The sequence below is a fragment of the Grampus griseus genome (assembly GCF_964374135.1).
Source record: "Grampus griseus genome assembly, chromosome: 10".
Lineage (NCBI taxonomy): Eukaryota > Metazoa > Chordata > Mammalia > Artiodactyla > Delphinidae > Grampus > Grampus griseus.
The window spans coordinates 83,289,877-83,310,790 of NC_139004.1; the positions used below are offsets into that span (position 1 = coordinate 83,289,877).

The window sequence follows — 20,914 nt, forward strand, 5'->3', positions numbered from 1 at the left end:
TGGTGCTCCAGTGGTTAGGACTCTGAACTTTCACTGCCACAGCCTGGGTTCAATCCCTGGTCAGGGAACTAAGATCCCGTGAGCTGCATGGTGTGGCCAAAAAAAAAAAAAAAGAAAAGGAAAAAAAAAAAGTCAACACCACAGAGTTGGGGAGATAACTAGGTTAAGTCCAGCCCTAACACTGATCCAGCTGCTCGGCTTCTCCGTGCTTCCCTTTCCTTACCTGCCTCCACACCAGAGACATGAGAGATATTTTCAACTTAGCTTAGTGGGTGGCATGTATTTCAGCGGTCAATGAGCAGAGGTGATTATTACTATGTTATTATTATCTGCCTACCAGGGGGGCTATAACAAAAGGTGCACACTTAGCTGGGAACCTGCTTAAAAGTAACAACAAGAATGGAAATTCCAGTTACCTTTCCTAAGCTCTTTCTCTCAAGGAAGCAACATGCTACAAAGGTGTCCATTTTGACAGAATGGGAAACCACTCTGAAACGCATACTCTTCTGACCACTTTATCTCCCCAACTGAGCATATTTTCTTTGTTTTCCAGAATCTTTGCTGTGTCTGAGCGATAGCATCAAAGAAGGCGAATTGGGCAAGAATGACTCAATTATTTCGCATTCTGAACAATGCTGACTTGGTGACTGGCGTCCTGCAAGGGCTGCATTCAAACGCCTCGTTCCAGGTTGCGTTCAGTTATTGTGGGTAATTTTAGGCACTCACTGCAGCCACCTGCCTAAGTAGATTTCTTTCAGGTCCTAATCCACACCCCGAGCAGGGAGATCTGTATTTATTGCTTGTAATGACCCTGCAACCTCACAGTCCTGCTTTATAATGCACGCTGAAAACAGCGCTATAATTTAAGTGTATTTCATTTTCTCCAAATGACGATGCACAACTTCTGAGAGTCCCATATGTTCCCGTTCATCTCTGGGAGGGGTGCACTCTTGGAAGATTCCCCAAGGGAAGAATTATTTGCTTCTACAATGTGCTCCCCTGCCAGGAAAACTCTGCCTCACTTCCGAATTTCCAGGCTTCCCAAGGAGAACTAGAGAGGGCCCTCCAGGTGTGAGCCTGTGGAAACCTGCCCTGGCGCTCCTCTCCCACATTGTGACTCTTTGAGTTCTCCAGGGAACAGCTGGAGGCCTAGGAGGGTAAGGGCCTTGCTGTGACCTGTCTGAACGGGGAGGGAGTCTTCTGCCCCAGGCAATGTGAAATGTTAGGGTCCCGTGGTGAATTCCAAGTGCTTGCTTCAAACTGCAAAACAGCCGGCTCCCGTCCACCATGAGCAAAGTAGGGACAGATGCTCTGAGAAGGAGACAGGAAGAGGCAGGAGAGGTTAACTTTGCAGGGAGGGGATGGCTGGGACTAGTGAATGATGGAGACAAGTGATGAAATCTTCCACCCAGTGCAAAAGTGAGTGGGTCAGACCCAAGCCAGACAGTCTCCGAACTTCCATATTCAGTAGCCATATATCACATTAAGGAATTTTTTACCCATTGAACATGTGGTTGAGGCAGCCTCTCTTAATTATATCATAAAAATAGTTAACATTTATTGAGGGTCTTCGTTACATGTTAACATGCACAATTCTCCAACAACCCTGTGTATTACCACAAGCTCCTATTCCATTTTCTAGGTGAGGAAAGAGGCCCACAGAGGGTGCCAAAGGCCACACAGGTAATACACGGGAGAGTTAGGGTTAGAACCCAAGAGCAATGCTAAAGCATTCGTTCTTAAGGGATGGAGTGAAGTGCATCTGGCCATGTCGAAGACATTTTTCGGATTGTCCTGACCTGGAGAGTGTTCCTGGCATCTCATGGGTAGAGGACAGGGGTGCTGCAAACATCCTACAGCACAGCATGGCTCCCTTCAGTGAAGAATTCCTTGGCCCCAGAATTCCCTGGCAGTCCAGTGGTTAGGACTCTGCACTTCCACTGCAGGGGACACGGGTTCTATCCCTGGTCAGGGAACTAAGATTCCGCATGCTACACAGTGTGGCCAAAAAAAAAAAAAAAAAAAAAAAAGAATTACTTGGCCCCAAATGTCAATAGTACTGCTACTGAGAAAGCGTGCATTAAAGGCCAAGCATTGAACTTCTGTACCCTACGGCCTTTTCACCCATCATAATACTAATGCTTCCCTTCTGTCCTTTCAATGTCACCCTGAGGACAGATTACAGAGAAGACTGAGCAGATTCCCATAAACACTGTCTGATATGTGATTGCGGAGCACACAGAAATATAATCCTGTAAGAAACTGGAATTGGGGGCTTCCCTGGTGGCACAGTGGTTAAGAATCTGCCTGCCAATGCAGGGGACACGGGTTCGAGCCCTGGTCTGGGAAGATCCCACATGCTGTGGAGCAACTAAGCCCGTGCGCCACAACTACTGAGCCTGTGGTCTAGAGCCTGTGAGCCACAACTACTGAGACTGCATGCCACAACTACTGAAGCCCACGTGCCTAGAGCCCATGCTCCACAACAAGAGAAGCCACCACAATGAGAAGCCCACGCACCGCAACGAAGAGTAGCCCCTGCTCACCACAACTAGAGAAAGCCCGTGTGCAGCAACGAAGACCCAACACAGCTAAATAAAATAAAATAAAATAAAATAAAATAAAATAAAATAAATAAATTAGAAACTGGAATCAGGATTGAGTTTTGAAGGATTCTGTGTCTTTCTGGAACTCTCATATGAATCAGGATGGTGACTCCTCAAAGTCAAAGGCCCCTTACCAACTGCCTGGAAGTTCAAGAATGGGTTAGGCCAGGAGGTCATGGTCAATATTAAGGCAACTAACAGACTTTTTCCCCAGGTTCTGGGATATCGTTCAGATGGAAGTGTGGTGATGTGCAAAGAGCTCTGGCTAACTCACACATCTGCCTCAGATCCCTCTGCTGGGCCTAAAGTAGGAGAAATCTGTTATTTCTTGGTGCTTTTTAATCACATTCCTCTGCGAAGAGGTGAACTTTCCTGTCCTCTCCTTATTGTAAATCACCTACTCTTTGACAGCTCTAAAATAACTCACGGCTACCCAGTCACAAACATTTTACCTTTTCTTCATTTATCACTCTTCACACTTGCATTTTTTAAAAACTGCTTAATACATTCATTGTAGGAAAAAACATATATAGACAAGCAAAAGTCATTCCCACAATCATTCTACTCAGAGGTAAATTACTGTTAACATTTTACACTTTTCCCTACTCCTATCTTTTACTTCAGTGCCATCCTGTGGTCTGCTTCTTTCCCCTAGAATATACTGGGAACTTCTTTCCCCTAGAATATACTGGGAACTTCTTTCCCCTAGAATATACTGGGAACTTCTTTCTTTTTGTATCAATAAATCTATTTCTTCACCAGAATCTTTACCTGTTGGGCTGTATTTCATATATTTGTCTTTCTTAAAAAAATCAGGTGGAATGATGTGGACCCACGAGTTGCAGTCATAATGCTTCCTTGAGTTAAAGGCCGAACGTTCCAGAACCAGGCCAAGGGGTGCTTTTAAGACAGAAAAAAGTCTTTCAAAGGCTGTGTGTTTGCAGCAACTTTGACGGAAAGTTAGTAGTCTTTCCCCACATCTCCTACTAGGACTCTCCACACGCGGCGAATTCTCACCCCCAAGCGTCACAGACAGACAATACTTAGGGTACCTCTGAGTGGCCACTTACAGTCTTAGTGCATAGCAATGGAGATTTGGAAATAGGAGGAAGAAGAGAGGGGAAGAGGAGAGGGAGAACCAGAAAGGAAAAAAAAGCAAGAGGTAGTCCGATGAATAAGAGGGGTAAAAGACCAAGATCCTGGCGTTTTGTGGAGCTGGGTGGTACCAGCCAGAGCCACCTCGGCTTGCCCCCCCACCCCGCCCCCGAGGGGATGGGAGCTTTTCCAATGAGGTCACACGCAGTTCCCCTGCCACCCCTGAGAATTAAATGCCTGTTTGCTCACTATCAAGCTCTTCAAATGCTTACATCTGGGCTGCATTACCACAGAGGCCCATGTGTTTGTGGATGATAATTTACAGAGCAGATAACAACCCTGGGGCTGGAGGAGTCCCCCAGCAGCCTGGAGGAGTTTGGATTCACAGGGAAACAGAGGATGGGTTAAATGAATTATGGTGCATAAATAAGTTATGGGGCGTCTATACACATATGTGTTACACACATAGCACACATCATTGAGATTTTATAACTAAAGCACAGACAAAGGTTTAATCCTGAAGCTCATAAAGAGAGAACTAAGTGCATTCACCTTAAATGTTTTCTTCCTTCCATGCAGAAGCGGCATGTGTTTCTGAGCTGCTCCCTGCATCCCGGGGGATATGAACTGGGAGAAAAGTCTTTCCCTGCAAATCTGTGGGACCCCAGTGTTTAGCTCAGGAATCAATGAGACAATACAGGTCAAATATCTAACCCAGTGCCTGCCACAGGGTTAATGCTACATTTCAGTAGAGAGGAAATTTCTGGAGAGCAAAACTGTATGGTATTTTTCTTTTTCATAAACGCTACAATTAAAAAAATGACATTTTCTTATATTTGTATAATATTCTGCCAAGTTATTTTGTATCCCCTGATCCCTTTTTAATTCACAACCAACTTGCCCAAGATCCCATTTACCGTCTCCAGCGCACGGTATCAGAATCTGGGCCAGGAATGCAGAGGTTTTGGGGGTTGGAGGGGTGACTGTTTAAAAATTTTCCTACAGTGATTCAGATATGCAACCCCTCTCCTTCTGGGGGAGCTCTGAAATGCAATGTCCCTTTTCATCTGATGTCTTTTATTACAGCGATCAATTGTTCACTGTAAAAATGCCATCACTTCCTGAAACCATCTTCATCGTTGGCATTTGGATATTTTAATCTTTATTTATTTATTTATTTAGGCCTTGCCTCGTGGCTTGCGAGATCTCAGTTTGCCAACCAGGGATTGAACCCCGGGCCCCGGCAGTGAAAGCACTGAGTCTTAACCACTGGACCGCCAGGGAATTCCCCTACATTTGGATATTTTTAATTGTTAGCAATGAAAATAAGAGCGATGCACACCCACATCATGCATTACTTCTGTGGGGAATCCTTCCTCCTTGTGTGCGAACTACTCAGCACGCACACACCTTGGCGTCCACGAGCGAGCGACTCCGAATTCCAGGGCGTGCAGCAGTACTTGCTGATGGGAAAGGCAATGACCCCGATATCAAAAGAGACCATGTGTCTTTCTAGAGGCTTCTGTGGTGACCCCGTGTCCAAATACAATCAAATGCTCTTTAGTTCTAGTCTTCAATGACTCAAAAGTGTTGTCACTCCAGGCAACCTAGGGGTGGTGGGGTGGTGGTGGTGATGTCTGCTATGATGTAAGTATGAGCGGCAGTCCTGTTTTCTTAAAAGAGAAGGCTGGAGACCCTCTGAGAGGCCACTGACGTCACTGCGGTGGCTACAGTCCCATTTGTGAGACCTCCAACCCACTCGCTGACCTCTATCAGTTCACTTAATTCCCTGGTGTGTGCTTTTGCTCTATCATTTCCGTAATTAAATTGGAGTAACAACAAGTCCTTGATTGGAATAATAACAAAGACTATTAAGACCCCAGGGTACTGTTGGGAAGAAGAATTAAGTGAATAATTAAAAACTTGATAAGGGCTTTTAAACATGCAAGTAGTTCAGGGAAAGTAAAGCTAAGTGATTACGGGACACTCGTGAGATAAGCGCTGAAACTCACAAACAGGCAGCAGGCAACTCCGGAATCCCAGGAACTCGCTTTGGAATGACAGGGCCGCCTTATGAGTGACTGTACAGAAGGAAAGACACAGCTTTCTCCCCTGGCATTCTGAGACCAAAAATAGACCAGATAGTAGTGGTCAAAGAACTAGAACACAAACCTGGTGACTAAATAAATGGCACTGAGTAGTTAGGCTACAGAAGCACTACCTATGTGCCCAAAGATGAAAGTATAAGGATGTTAACTGCAAGCTACATCTTAATAAAGTCACTGGAAACAGCCTAAACACTTAACAGCAGCGTGGATAGCTAAATTACGAAAGTGAAAAGAAATAAAGTGATTTTCATATACCGAAGGAAAGATCTCCAGGTTAAAAAAAAAAAAAAGTAAGTCACCAAACAACTCATCAGCCTTATTTTTCTCTAAGAAGGGGAGTGAACTGGGGATACGGTGAGGAAGCAGCCTGATGGAGAGTAATTCTTCCTTTTCACTCTATACTTCCATAAAGTTTGAAATGTTTACAGCGATAATATAATTTTTTGTGAAAAAAGATTGATTTATGTTGAGCCATTTTCCCTACATAATACGAGATGAAAGCTTCTCTATTCTCTGACCCCTGCTTAATTACTAATATACATTTTTTGTTATTGCTGCTGGTCTGTGTTTGTCTTTTTCTCCATTTCCATGCACACAAGCACTCATATCACACTCTTTCCAGGAAACTCCTATGTTTTTCTGTAGGATTTCTGTGTACTTTTCCATACATGCTACGCTCCTGGACAAATCACCATTATGCCACCTCCTTCCTGGGTTTTAAAAATGTGAAAAAAATTCTAAACAAGATTTCAGAGCAAAAAGCAAAAAAACAAATTGGGGGCTGTCAGCGCTTTATTTACTTCATAAGGAGCAGCTTCTATCCACAATGACCATCAATTCATGTTAAACAGAGACTTAAAAAGAAAAGGAAAATCCGGACATCTTATCACACTTTTGGATTTCAAGGAGCATAAAGAAGTAAAAAAAAAAGGAACAAGGGTTTGTGGAAATTGACATGATTTTGTCAGGTAAACATACTATAACCAAACCCCACCCCGCCCCAAAGAAAGACAAAAAGCCTCCACCGTCATGTCATAAAACAAAGCATAGTTCAACATCCAAAAAATAACATAAGCTCAGAATTTAGGGTCCATTCTTTAGGTTAATCCAGCTTTATGAAAACATATTTAGATGTATGGGAAATCTCCTACCTTAGCTTATTTTATCATATTTGGCTTCAGACCAGGAAGACAAAATTTATCATGAAAATATATCAAATTCAGGATAGTGGGGAGAGGGGCTACTACATAGGAAGGGGCTTTCAGCAAAATTGGTGCCTTTTTATTTCTTAAGCTAGGTAAGGAACATGGGCGTTACTCTTTATAACATTTTATTATCTGACAGTGTGAATAATTAATGTGAAAAAATATTTCCATCATCGGCTGGCTTTAAGAAATCACTCATTTAGTTGAATATATCCATTGCAGGAGGAAATGACTGAGGCCAATATGTATGGTTAAGTGACTTGCCCAAGCAGAGCTCAGAGGACAAATCAAGTATTCCTTCCCAGCAGTCTCTTCAGGAAAGCAGAATTCAGATTTCTGTACTGTTAATTCTTTCCATGAGCATTTGTTTGCATTTTATTGTCTATTCCAATTAAGGTGTGAGATTGTATAAAATTCAATTATTTCCATAGTCTCTAGAAAACATTCCTACATAAAATGTAAGAGTAAGTGTTTGCTATATTTCAAATTATAAAAATCTAGAAGTATGTTGAGTCAGAAACAGGTTTATGTATTAAAATATATTACTTACGTTTTTCAGCTTTAAATGGATTCAAGGGGCTTTGAGAACTAAAGGAAGGTGATTCTATACTTCATCTTCAAAGGAAACAGTTCTACACAGTATCTATGTTAACTTGTTCCCCAGACTAAGACAGCAAAGAATCTCTTTCACGTAATAATTTTTTGATCTGTCCCTTCTTTTTTAAAATTCTCTCTGATCACCAAGAATTTTTTTTTTCTAAAAAAAAAAAAAAAAAAGAGGCAGGTGGTGATGGTAGATGTGTCTCTGGTTACATACCTCACAGAAAAGTACAAAACGGTTGGGCCTGGTTTCTTGGGCAAATCGTGGTCAAGAACTCGGTGGTCTAACTGTAGCCAGTTCTGCTGACCTCTGTAAGAGTAAAACAAAACAAAACAAGAAAGATTAAACAGAAACCCAGAGAAAGGTTTAATAAACACTGTGTTGGCAGAGCTGTGCGGTAACAGTTATTCTCACACATTAATGGTTGGAGTATAACCTGTTACAACCAGTGATGAGGCCAATTTGGCAATTTCTATCAAAATTACAAAAGCACCTGCCTCTGAACCAGCATTGTCATTTCTGGGAGTTAATCAGGATAAACCTGCACATGTGGAAAATAGCCTATGTATAAAGCCACTCACTGTAGCATTGTTTGTAGCAGCAAACAGGCTCACAACAACCTAAAAAAATGAATTTAAACAGCAATGAAATACTATGCAGCCATACCAAAGATCAAGGGTATCTTTACAAACTTATTGTGAAAAATTTTCAAAATATGGTGTTAAATGAAAAAGCCAGATGCATGACAGTGAGTATAATATATTGCCATTTTTTAAGTTAAAAAAAAGAATAGCTAGACATATGTGCATTTATATGTACAAAAATATCTCAGAGAGGATACATCATGAAATGAACAAGAAACTGAAAACACTGGCTGACTTTGGAGATAAAAACCTAGGTGATATTAAACATATTACTCCTTAAATCCTTATTAAATATAAAATCTGAAATATTTTAGATAGTCAAGAAGGGAAACTTTTCTTTTAATGAAAACAGACAGACACAGATAGCTTTTATAAAAATATGGGGTCGACACACTACTATGTATAGAACAGATAACTAATAAGAACCTACTGAATAGCACAGAGAACTCTTCAATACTCTGTAATGACCCATATGGGAATAGAATCTAAAAAAGAGTGGATATATGTGTATGTATAACTGACTCACTTTGTTGTACAGTAGAAACTAAAACAACATTGTAAATTAACTAGACTCCAATAAAAAAATTAATTAAAAGATAAAAATAAAAATATGGGGTCAGGGCTTCCCTGGTGGCACAGTGGTTGAGAGTCCACCTGCTAATGCAGGGGACACGGGTTCATGCCCCGGTTCCGGAAGATCCCACATGCCGCGGAGCGGCTGGGCCCGTGAGCCATGGCCGCTGAGCCTGCGCGTCTGGAGCCTGTGCTCCGCAACGGGAGAGGCCACAGCAGTGAGAGGCCCGCGTACGGCAAAAAAAAAAAAATGGGGTCTAATACTTCCTGGGGGCTGTTTTTGGATATATATTATGGAATTCCTAACATTTAAGCACGTATCTGTTGATTCATTCAAGTGCTTCATTAAATTCATGGGTATAAACATTCTCCTGAAATTGTGACCTGAGGGATAGAAGAATTGAGACACTGTGGCTGGGGATTGTTTATGTGACTTTTCCAAGATGGTCCCACTAGTTGATCCATTTTAGATTGTAAATTCCAAGAAGGCAGAGACTACATTCGCTTGCTTACACAAAACTTAAGAACATGCTGATAGTGGTGCGATGTCAAATTATACCAAAACCTATAATGGTTCAGAAGACATATTCCAACCTATTTTGGTCTTTGAGTACATAATTTTTTTAAAAATCAGAAAACTCTAAGCTGTATTTATTATAAGTAGATAGGAAATATGAGTAATAATAATAGCAGCTAATCTTTATGGAGCAACTACTTAGTGCCAACCAAGCTGGTACTTTTAAAAATATATTAATACTATATTTTACAGTAAATCTGCAAAGAAAAGTGGCAGAGCTGGGATTTGAACCCAAGACTTAGGATACAGGAGAAAATGAGATTAGAGGGTTGAATCAGCTTTTTTTTTTTAATTTTTGTTTTCTTGTAGTAAGAACTCTTACTACAGATTTACCCGCTTAATAATTTTTTTAACATCTTTATTGGAGTATAATTGCTTTACAATGGTGTGTTAGTTTCTGCTTTATAACAAAGCGAATCAGTTTCTGCTTTATAACAAAGTGAATCAGCTATACATATACATATATCCCCATATCTCTTCCCTCTTTCGTCTCCCTCCCTCTCAACCTCCCTATCCCACCCCTCTAGGTGTCACAAAGCACTGACCTGATCTCCCTGTGCATGCAGCTGCTTCCCACTAGCTATCTATCTTACATTTGGTAGTGTATATATATCCATGCCACTCTCTCACTTTGTCCCAGCTTACCTCCCCATCCCCGTGTCCTCAAGTCCATTCTCTAGTAGGTCTCTGTCTTTATTCCTGTCCTGCCCCTAGGTTCTTCAGAACCTTTTTTTTTTTTAGATTCCATATACATGTGTTAGCATACGGTATTTGGTTTTCTCTTTCTGACTTACTTCACTCTGTATAACAGACTCTAGGTCCATCCACCTCACTACAAATAACTCAATTTCGTTTCTTTTTATGGCTGAGTAATATTCCATTGTATATATGTGCCACATCTTCTTCATCCATTCATCTGTCGATGGACATTTAGGTTGCGTCTATGTCCTGGCTATTGTAAACAGAGCTGCAATGAACATTGTGGTACATGACTTTTTGAATTATGGTTTTCTCAGGGTATATGCCCAGTAGTGGGATTGCTGGGTCATACGGTAGTTCTATTTGTAGTTTTTTAAGGACCCTCCATACTGTTCTCCATAGTGGCTGTATCAATTTACATTCCCACCAACAGTGCAAGAGGGTTCCCTTTTCTCCACACCCTCTCCAGCATTTATTGTTGGTACATTTTTTGATGATGGCCATTCTGACTGGTGTGAGGTGATACCTCACTGTAGTTTTGATTTGCATTTCTCTAATGATTAGTGATGCTGAGCATCCTTTCATGTGTTTGTTGGCAATATGTATATCTTCTTTGGAGAAACGTCTGTTTACATCTTCTACCCATTTTGGGATTGGGTTGTTTGTGTTTTCGATATTGAGCTGCGTGAGCTGCTTGTAAATTTTGGAGACTAATCCTCTGTCAGTTGCTTCATTTGCAAATATTTTCTCCCATTCTGAGGGTTGTCTTTTCATTTTGTTTATGGTTTCCTTTGCTGTGCAAAAGCCTTTAAGTTTCATTAGGTACCATTTATTTATTTCTGTTTTTATTTCCATTTCTCTAGGAGGTGAGTCAAAAAGGATCTTGCTGTGATTTATGTCAAAGTGTTCTGCCTACGTTTTCCTCTAAGAATTTGATAGTGTCTAGCCTTACATTACATATATATATATATATATATAATTTTTTTGTGTGTGTGTGGTACGCCGGCCTCTCACTGTTGTGGGCTCTCCCGTTGTGGAGCACAGGCTCTGGACGCACAGGCTCAGCGGCCATGGCTCACGGGCCTAGCCACTGTGTGGCATGTGGGATCTTCCTGGACCGGGGCATGAACCCATGTCCCCTGCATCGGCAGGAGGACTCTCAACCACTGCACCACCAGGGAAGCCCAAGCCTTACAGTTTAGTCTTTAATCCATTTGAGTTTATTTTTGTGTATGGTCTTAGGGAGTGTTCTAATTTCATACTTTTACATGTACCTGTCCAGTTTTCCCAGCACCACTTATTGAAGAGGCTGTCTTTTCTCCATTGTATATTCTTGCCTCCTTTATCAAAAATAAGGCAACCATATGTGCGTGGGTTTATCTCTGGGCTTTCTATCCTGTTCCATTGATCTATATTTCTGTTTTTGTGCCAGTACCATACTGTCTTACTTACTGTAGCTTTGTAGTATAGTCTGAAGTCAGGGAGCCTGATTCCTCCAGCTCCATTTTTCTTTCTCAAGATTGCACTGGCCATTTGGGGTCTTTTGCGTTTCCATACAAATTGTGAAATTTTTTGTTCTAGCTCTGTGAAAAATGCCATTGGTAGTTTGATAGGGATGGCCTCGAATCTGTAGATTGCTTTGAGTAGTATAGTCATTTTCACAATATTGACTCTTCTAATCCAAGAACATGGTATATCTCTCCATCTATTTGTATCATCTTTAATTCTTTTCATTAGTGTCTTATAGTTTTCTGAATACAGGTCTTTTGTCTCCTTAGGTAGGTTAATTCCTAGGTGTTTTATTCTTTTTGTTGCAATGGTAAATAGGAGTGTTTCCTTGATTTTACTTTCAGATTTTTCATCATTAGTGTATAGAAATGCCAGAGATTTCTGTGCATTACTTTTTATATTCTGCTACTTTACCAAATTCATTGATTAGCTCTAGTAGTTTTCTGGTAGCATCTTTAGGATTCTCTGTGTATAATATCATGTCATCTGCAAACAGTGACAGCTTTACTTCTTCTTTTCCGATTTGGATTCCTTTTATTTCCTTTTCTTCTCTGATTGCTGTGACTAAAACTTCCAAAACAATGTTGAATAATAGTGGTGAGAGTGGGCAACCTTGTCTTGTTCCTGATCTTAGTGGAAATGGTTTCAGTTTTTCACCACTGAGGACGATGTTGGCTGTGGCTTTGTCATATATGGCCTTTATTGAGTTGAGGTAAGTTCCCTCTATGCCTACTTTCTGGACGGTTTTTATCATAAATGGGTGTTGAATATTGTCAAAAGCTTTTTCTGCATCTATTGAAATGATCATATGGTTTTTATTCTTCAATTTATTAATATGGTGTATCACATTGACTGATTTGCGTATATTGAAGAATCCTTGCATTCCTGGGATAAACCCCACTTGACCATGGTGTATGATCCTTTTAATGTGCTGTTGGATTCTGTTTGCTAGTATTTTGTTGAGGATTTTTGCATCTATGTTCATCAGTGATATTGGCCTATAGTTTTCTTTCTTTGTGACATCTTTGTCCGGTTTTGGTATCAGGGTGATGGTGGCCTCGTAGAATGAGTTTGGGAGTGTTTCTCCCTCTGCTATATTTTGGAAGAGTTTGAGGACAGCTGTTAGCTCTTCTCTAAATGTTTGATAGAATTCACCTGTGAAGCCATCTGGTCCTGGACTTTTGTTTGTTGGGAGATATTTAATCACAGTCTCAATTTCAGTGCTTGTGATTGGTCTGTTCATACTTTCTTTTTCTTCCTGTTCAGTCTTGGAAGGTTGTGCTTTTCTAAGAATTTGTCCATTTCTTCAAGGTTGTCCATTTTATTGGCACAGAGTTGCTTGTAGTAATCTCTCATGATCCTTGTATTTCTGCAGTGTCAATTGTTACTTCTCCTTTTTCATTTCTAATTCTATTGATTTGAGTCTTCTCCCTTTTTTTCTTGATGGGTCTGGCTAATGGTTTATCAATTTTGTTTACCTTCTCAAAGAAGCAGCTGTTAGTTTTATTGATATTTGCTATTGTTTCCTTCATTTCTTTTTCATTTATTTCTGATCTGATCTTTATGATTTCTTTCCTTCTGCTAACTTAGGGGTTTTTTTGTTCTTCGTTCTCTAATTGCTTTAGGTGTAACGTTAGGTTGTTTATTTGAGATGTTTCTTGTTTCTTAAGGTAGGACTGTATTGCTATAAACTTCCCTCTTAGAACTGCTTTCACTGCAATGCATAGATTTTGGGTGATCGTGTTTTCATTGTCATTTGTTCCTAGGATTTTTTTGATTTCCTCTTTGATTTCTTCAGTGATCTCTTGGTTATTAAGTAGTGTATTGTTTAGCCTCCATGTGTTTGTATTTTTTACAGATTTTTTTCCTGTGATTGATATCTAGTCTCATAGCGCTGTGGTCAGAAAAGGTACTTGATACAATTTCAATTTTCTTACATTTACCAAGGCTTGACTTGTGACCCCAGATATGATTTATCTTGGAGAATGTTCCATGAGCACTTGAGAAGAAAGTGTATTCTGTTGTTTTTGGATGGAATGTCCTAAATATCAATTAAGTCCATCTTGTTTAATGTATCATTTAAAGCTTGTGTTTCCTTATTTATTTTCATTTTGGATGATCTGTCCATTAGTGAAAGTGGGGTGTTAAAGTCCCCTACTATGATTGTGTTACTGTTGATTTCCCCTTTTATGTCTGTAAGCATTTGCCTTATGTATCGAGGTGCTCCTATGTTGGGGGCATAAATATTTACAATTGTTATATCTTCTTCTTGGATCGATCCCTTGATCATTATGCAGTGTCCTTCTTTGTCTCTTGTAATAGTCTTTATTTTAAAGTCTATTTTGTCTGATACGAGAATTGCTACTCCAGCTTTCTTTTGGTTTCCATTTGCATGGAATATCTTTTTCCATCCCATCACTTTCCGTCTGTATGTGTCCCTAGGTCTGAAGTGGGTCTATTGTAGACAGCATATATACGGGTCTTGTTTTTGTATCCATTCAGCCAGTCTACATCTTTTGGTTGGAGCATTTAATCCATTTATATTTAAGGTAATTTTCGATATGTATATTCCTATTGCCATTTTCTTAATTGTTTTGGGTTTGTTATTGTAGGTCTTTTCCTTCTCTGTGTTTCCTGCCTAGAGGAGTTCCTTTAGCATTTGTTGTAAAGCTGGTTTGGTGGTGCTGAATTCTCTTAGCTTTTGCTTGTCTGTAAAGGTTTTAATTTCTCTGTCAAATCTGAATGAGATCCTTGCTGGGTAGAGTAATCTTGGTTGTAGGTTTTTCCCTTTCATCACTTTAAATATGTCCTGCCATTCCCTTCTGGGGTGCAGAGTTTCTGCTGAAAGATCAGGTATTAACCTTATGGGGATTCCCTTGTATGTTATTTGTTGTTTTTCCCTTGCTGCTTTTAATATTTTTTCTTTGTATTTAATTTTTGATAGTTTGATTAATATGTGTCTTGGCGTGTTTCTCCTTAGATTTATCCTGTATGGGACTCTCTTCACTTCCTGGACTTGATTAACTATTTCCTTTCCCATATTCGGGAAGTTTTCAACTATAATCTCTTCAAATATTTTCTCAGTCCCTTTCTTTTCCTCTTCTTCTTCTGGGACCCCTGTAATTTGAATTTTGGTGCATTTAATGTTGTCCCAGAGGTCTCTGAGACTGTCCTCAGTTCTTTTCATTCTTTCTTTATTCTGCTCTGCAGTAGTTATTTCCATTATTTTATCTTCTAGGTCACTTATCCGTTCTTCTCCCTCAGTTATTCTGCTATTCATTCCTTCTACAGAATTTTAAATTTCATTTATTGTGTTGTTCATCATTGCTTGTTTGCTCTTTAGTTCTTCTAGGTCCTTGTTAAACGTTTCTTGTATTTTCTCCATTCTACTTCCAAGCTTTTGGATCATCTTTACTATCATTATTCTGAATTCCTTTTCAGGTAGACTGCCTATTTCCTCTTCATTTGCTTGGTCTGGTGGGTTTCTACCTTGCACCTTCATCTGCTGTGTGTTTCTTTGTCTTCTCATTTTACTTAAGTTGCTGTGTTTGGGCTCTCCTTTTCGCAGGCTGCAGGTTCGTAGTTCCCGTTGTTTTTGGTGTCTGTCCCCAGTGTCTAAGGTTGGTTCAGTGTGTTGTGTAGGCTTCTTCGTGGAGGGGACTGGTACCTGTGTTCTGGTGGATGAGGCTGGATCTTGTCTTTCTGGTGGCCAGGTCCATGTCTGGTGGTGTGTTTTGGGGTGTATGTGGCCTTATGATTTTAGGCAGCCTCTCTGCTAATGGATGGGGTTGTGTTCCTTTCTTGCTAGTTGTTTGGCATAGGGCGTCCAGCAGTGTAGCTTGCTGGTCATTGAGTGGAGCTGGGTCTTGGGGTTGAGATGGAGATCTCTGGGAGATTTTCGCCGTTTGATATTACGTGGAGCTGGAAGGTCTCTTGTGGACCAGTGTCCTGAACTTGGCTCTCCCACCTCAGTGGCACAGCACTGACTCCTGGCTGGAGCACCAAGAGCCTTTCATCCACACGGCTCAGAATAAAAGGGAGAAAGAAAAGAAAAAAAGAAAAGAGAAGGGAAGGGAAGGGAAGGAAGGAGATAAAATAAAATAAAGTTATTAAATTATTAAGAAAAAAAATTTTAAGTAATAAAAAAAAAACGGACAGACAGAAACCTAGGACAAATGGTAAAAGCAAAGCTATACAGACAAAATCACGCACAGAAGCATATACATACACACTCACAAAAAGAGAAAAAGGGAATAATATATATATATCGTTGCTCCCAAAGTCCACCTCCTCAATCTGGGATGATTTGTTGTCTATTCAGGTATTCCACAGATGCAGGGTACAGCAAGTTGATTGTGGAGATTTAATCTGCTGCTTCTGAGGCTGCTGGGAGAGATCTCCCTTTCTCTTCTTTGTTCGCACAGCTCCTGGGGTTCAGCTTTGGATTTGGCCCCGCCTCTGCGTGTAGGTTGCCTGAGGGCGTCTGTTCTTCGCTCGGACAGCACGGGGTTAAAGGAGCAGCTGCTTCGGGGGCTCTGGCTCACTCAGGCCGGGTGGAGGGAGGGGCGCGGATGCGGGGCGAGCCTGCGGCGGCAGAGGCCAGCGTGACGTTACACCAGCCTGAGGCGCGCGGTGCGTTCTCCCAGGGAAGTTGTCCCTGGATCACGGGACCCTGGCGGTGGTGGGCTGCACAGGCTTCCCGGAAGGGGGGTGTGGATAGTGACCTGTGCTCGCACACAGGCTTCTTGGTGGCGGCAGCAGCACCCTTAGCGTCTCATGCCCGTTTCTGGGGTCCGCGCTCATAGCCGCGGCTCGCGCCCGTCTCTGGAGCTCCTTTAAGCGGCGCTCTGAATCCTCTCTCCTCGCGCACCAGGAAACGAAGAGGCAAGAAAAAGTCTCTTGCCTCTTCGGCAGCTCCAGACGTTTTCCCGGACTCCCTCCCGGCTACCTGTGGCGCACTAGCCCCTTCAGGCTGTGTTCACGCCGCCAACCCCAGCCCTCTCCCTGGGATCCGACCTCCGAAGCCCGAGCCTCAGCTCGCAGCCCCGCCCGCCCCGGCGGGTGAGCAGACAAGCCTCTCCGGCTGGTGAGTGGTGGCCGGCCCCAATCCTCTGTGAGGGAATCTCTCCGTTTTGCCCTCCGCACCCCTGTAGCCGCGCTCTCCGCGGCTTCGAAGCCTTCCCCCCTCTGCCACCCGCAGTCTCCGCCCACGAAGGGGCTCCTAGCGTGTGGAAACCCTTCCTCCTTCACAGCTCCCTCCCACTGGTGCGGGTCCCGTCCCTATTCTTTGGTCTCTGCTTTTTCTTTTGCCCTACCCAGGTACGTGGGGAGTTTCTTGCCTTTTGGGAGGTCTGGGGTCTTCTGCCAGCGTTCAGTAGGTGTTCCGTAGGAGGTGTTTCACATGTAGCCGGATTTCTGATGTATTTATGGGGAGGAAGGTGATCTCCGCGTGTTACTCTTCCGCCATCTTGAGGCTCCTCCCCTATTCCTGTTTTTTGTCACTTACTAGTTTTAACATAGGAAAAAAGTGTGTCTCTATTTCTGTAATTATTAGATGAGACTTCCAATAACTGTCTCTAGCTTTCCTTGGAGGAATATTATCAAGATAAGTTGATATAAGTGACATAAGGAAAGGTTCATAGAATTACTGCTTTTGTGGGTAAAAAATATATAAGGATAGGGGACTGGAAGTTAAAAGATTCTTACACTGTATTTGATCAAGTTTAGGATGGCACTGATTTGAAGACATACCCCAATTTCACAGATGCTCAAATGTATGTCTGAAATACATAAAGTATTGTATAGTATTTAAAAGTTTTCTTAGAGAAAATGAGAGTAATTTTGAATTGTCTTTTTTGCTTTTACTTAGGAAGATGTGGCATCATTTAAGAAGCATAATGTATATTTACATGAACTTGTGTGAAATGATGTCCAAGAATGCAGCAAGTTGTATAATAACATATAGAGCATAAATCAATTATATTAACCACAGAAGACACTCAAATACTATTATATATTGACGAAAATTCTTAGAATTCTTAGATACACTTCTGGAGAGATACAGAGCAAATTGCTACATCAAAAGACAGCAGCCTCAACTATGATATTAAATGTTTTTATAAGAAGATATTCATGTAAAAGTAATACAAAAATAAGTTTTTAGAAAAAAAATCTACCCATAATTTCACCAACAGGATGAAGTTAGAAGAACAAAAAAGTGAAAATTACCCTTAACTCTATCATTGAGATATATTCCAGGTTAACATGCTCTTTTCTAGCCTTTGAGAGTAAAATGAGATCAAAAAGCACTTATTCCTTATAACCTACTTTTCTCAAGTTTTTCCATCAGCAAATGGGACAGATCTAATCAATACCTCAAAAAGACATGAATTTACACATTCACCTCTATCAGCTGTGTTAGCCCACTATGAAGCAAGCGTCCCTTTTGGCTAGAATTGTATCAGTCAAAGGTCGATCATCTCAGGCCCACCGGATGGAACGGTGATCAAAAATCCCAATTGTGTTGTGAAACCTATTTGTTATTTCTTAATAAACAAAGCTCATCCAGCAAATCCTTTCAAAACAAGGAAAGGAAAAAAATGTCAAGTGGGTTGAAGGGGATGGGAACCATTATGGGGAACAGAGTGCTGCCTTAGGAGGGTCGTGACTGCCCTCTAGGGGTAAAGACTCGCCCTGCACACAGAACACCAGAAGGCACTAACCCGCGTGAGCTTAGGAATTCTATCCCCTCCCTCCAATAGGACCACGAATTGGTTTTTGTTGGTCACCATCACTACTTTTATCATGTAACCGCGTGATTCCATTTTTCCATTCCTCTTCTTGGCCCGTGGAGTAGGATACAGACAGTGGCTAGTTTCATTGACAAAATGTCCCCTCCGCTTTGCCTTACTCTATTTGAAGTTCACCAAAGGCAAAGAACTGATGTGGCATCTGGGCTGGAAAATGCAATTCACACAGCATCCTGGGAGGGATCCGACTAAGTGGTTTTATGCGGGCGAGGGAAGGGGAGTGCTGAAAGAAAATACTTTCCAAAAATATTTACCAGACAAGAAAAAGAACTAAGCCTGTGACCAAGACATTCCAAGGAGACACCCTTTGACAGAAGCAATTTTCCAGACCTGTTCCCCAGAAAGGTGGAAATGGCCAATTCCCACTCCCCCAAGAGCCCAGCTCATACTTCTTCTAAAAATAAACACAGCTAGAGCCAGAAGACACCTTCTAAACTGATCATAATTCAGAAACAGACTCTGCTGTCATTTGCAGGGGAGTGCACGAAGGACACTTTGGAGCCAGGCTTCTTGGAAAGACTATAAGCATTGACTGATGTCACTAAAGAAAATAGCTAGAGGAGGGACTTAAGTGAGACATTCTTCTTCCAATAGAGTATTTAGAAAGAAATCATCCCCAGGCACACGATGGGGAGAGTGGCCCAAGGCAGAAAAGGAAATCATTCATATTATGTATTCCTTACTTTCTGAAGAGAAGGTGCTACAGTCTGAACACTTGATGTATGCCCCCTCTGGTTATGTTCACCTGAGTCTGGAGCTTTCCCAAAAGCCAGCCATGTGGCCAGGACGCTTTTCCAGCCCACCATGAACCTTACAGCCTGGGACATTTGCAAGACCACAGTCATTAATCATGTCACTCCCCTGCAGAACATCCTTCAGGGGCCTTGGTGTGCCTTCTGCATCTCCATGACTCTGTGGGCTCACCTGTGTGTTTGTCCTTCTTATATCTTAATCCACGCTCAGGCCAGTTTCCTAGCCACTGGGCAGATGTACCATGTTCATGACCATGTCCATGCACTGGTGCACCAAATGACTTTTCCCTGAATGCCGGCTCCTCTCCCCACTACCTAAGGTCTAAGTGCCCTCCCAGTTACCCTCCTGTGTGGCTTCCCACCCAAGTCCTCCTTCAGAGCACACCTTCCTGCCATGACTACGAACGATAGGATGTTGTGTGCGTGGGCTCTGCATAGTATTATACCTGTTTAATAGTATAATACTATGACCCTATCATATGTACCTTATATAGTACTTATTACTTTGGTGCTATTATTATGCCCATTGTACAGATGAGAAAACTTGAGTGTCAGAGGTATTAAGTCTAAGATCTCATAGCTACCAAGCTTCTCTGATGTCCACCCTGCCTCCCTCTCAACCATTATCTTGTACCACTTTTCCTCTTACTCTCTCTATTCAAGGCATACTGGCTTTTTTTTTTCGTTCTCAAAAATAAAAAAACAAAGTCAAGCTTATTCTCACCTGAGAGTATTTCCACCCGCTTTAGTTAAGAAAGGCACCCCTACTTTTGCAGAACTGGTTCTTGCTTTCTATTACACATCACCTTTTATAAGCCGTCCTGGTCCACCCTGTCTAAAACTGCACCACCCCACCCCCATTTTTCTTGATCATGGCCTCTTGTTTCATGTTCTTCAAAGCACTTGTCATTGCTGGTATCTTCTCATTTATCTTTTTTTTTTAAATATTTATTTATTTTGGCTACACTGGGTCTTAGTTGCAGCATGCAGGACCGTTTAGTTGCAGCATGCAGACTCTTAGTTGTGGCATGTGGACTCTTTAGTTGCGGCATGCATGTGGGATCTAGTTCCCCAGCCAGGGATCAAACCCGGGCCCCCTGCATTGGGAGCGCAGAGTCTTACCCACTGGACCACCAGGGAAGTCCCTCATTTATCTATTTATTTACTTGTTCTACTGGACCATACTAGTGCAACATAAGCTCCATGAGAGGAAGAACCTGGTCTGTGTTGTTCACAGCTGAATCCCTGGAAGCTAGAACAAATGCCTGGCATTTAGTGGCACTCAAGAAATAACTGTTGAATGGATAAATTACTCCAACATTCATGATTTTAGCCTCTATTTTACGTGACCTTTCCCCAAATTGTAGTGTTTGTGTATTTATGGTTTTTACCATATAACTTAGCCATCATGTATTTATGGTTTTAAGTCAATGCTGTTTGCTATGATTTCAGTCACATCCAGATTCAACCTGTATGTGTGTGTTTGATCACTGATTCTCATGAACTGGTTTTGTCTTTCCAGCTAGCGCCTGTGCTCAATGGACGTCTGCATTTCCTATTTCATCCAGCAGAGGACTGATCAGACAAGGTCTCAAACTGCTGTTGAGTGAACAGATAATTTTGTGATTCGGGATGAAGTGGGTGAGGTGGAGTGCACTTTTTTCCTGCTTTGTTGAACTACATTCAGGAAACATCTTGAGTCTGAAATCAAAGTTTTCAGGTTTTTCTATGTCTCC

The 20,914-nt window shown here is 41.6% G+C and overlaps 1 protein-coding gene and 1 long non-coding RNA gene across 4 annotated transcripts in view; one reads left to right on the plus strand and one right to left on the minus strand.

The window, feature by feature from the left end:
* LOC309828178 overlaps positions 1–572 on the plus strand; it is a 28,507-nt gene extending 27,935 nt beyond the window's left edge. Inside the window, exon 3 of the long non-coding RNA XR_014297297.1 lies at positions 554–572. This is a non-coding gene — a long non-coding RNA (uncharacterized lncRNA). The remainder of the gene's footprint in view (positions 1–553) is intronic.
* Positions 1–20,914, minus strand: part of FRMD4B (FERM domain containing 4B) — a 234,114-nt gene that overhangs the window by 104,375 nt on the left and 108,825 nt on the right. For all 3 annotated transcript variants that reach the window (XM_082664658.1, XM_082664659.1, XM_082664660.1), the window contains exon 4: positions 7,832–7,924. In XM_082664658.1, the coding sequence (XP_082520784.1) occupies positions 7,832–7,924 (93 nt within the window). The remainder of the gene's footprint in view (positions 1–7,831; positions 7,925–20,914) is intronic.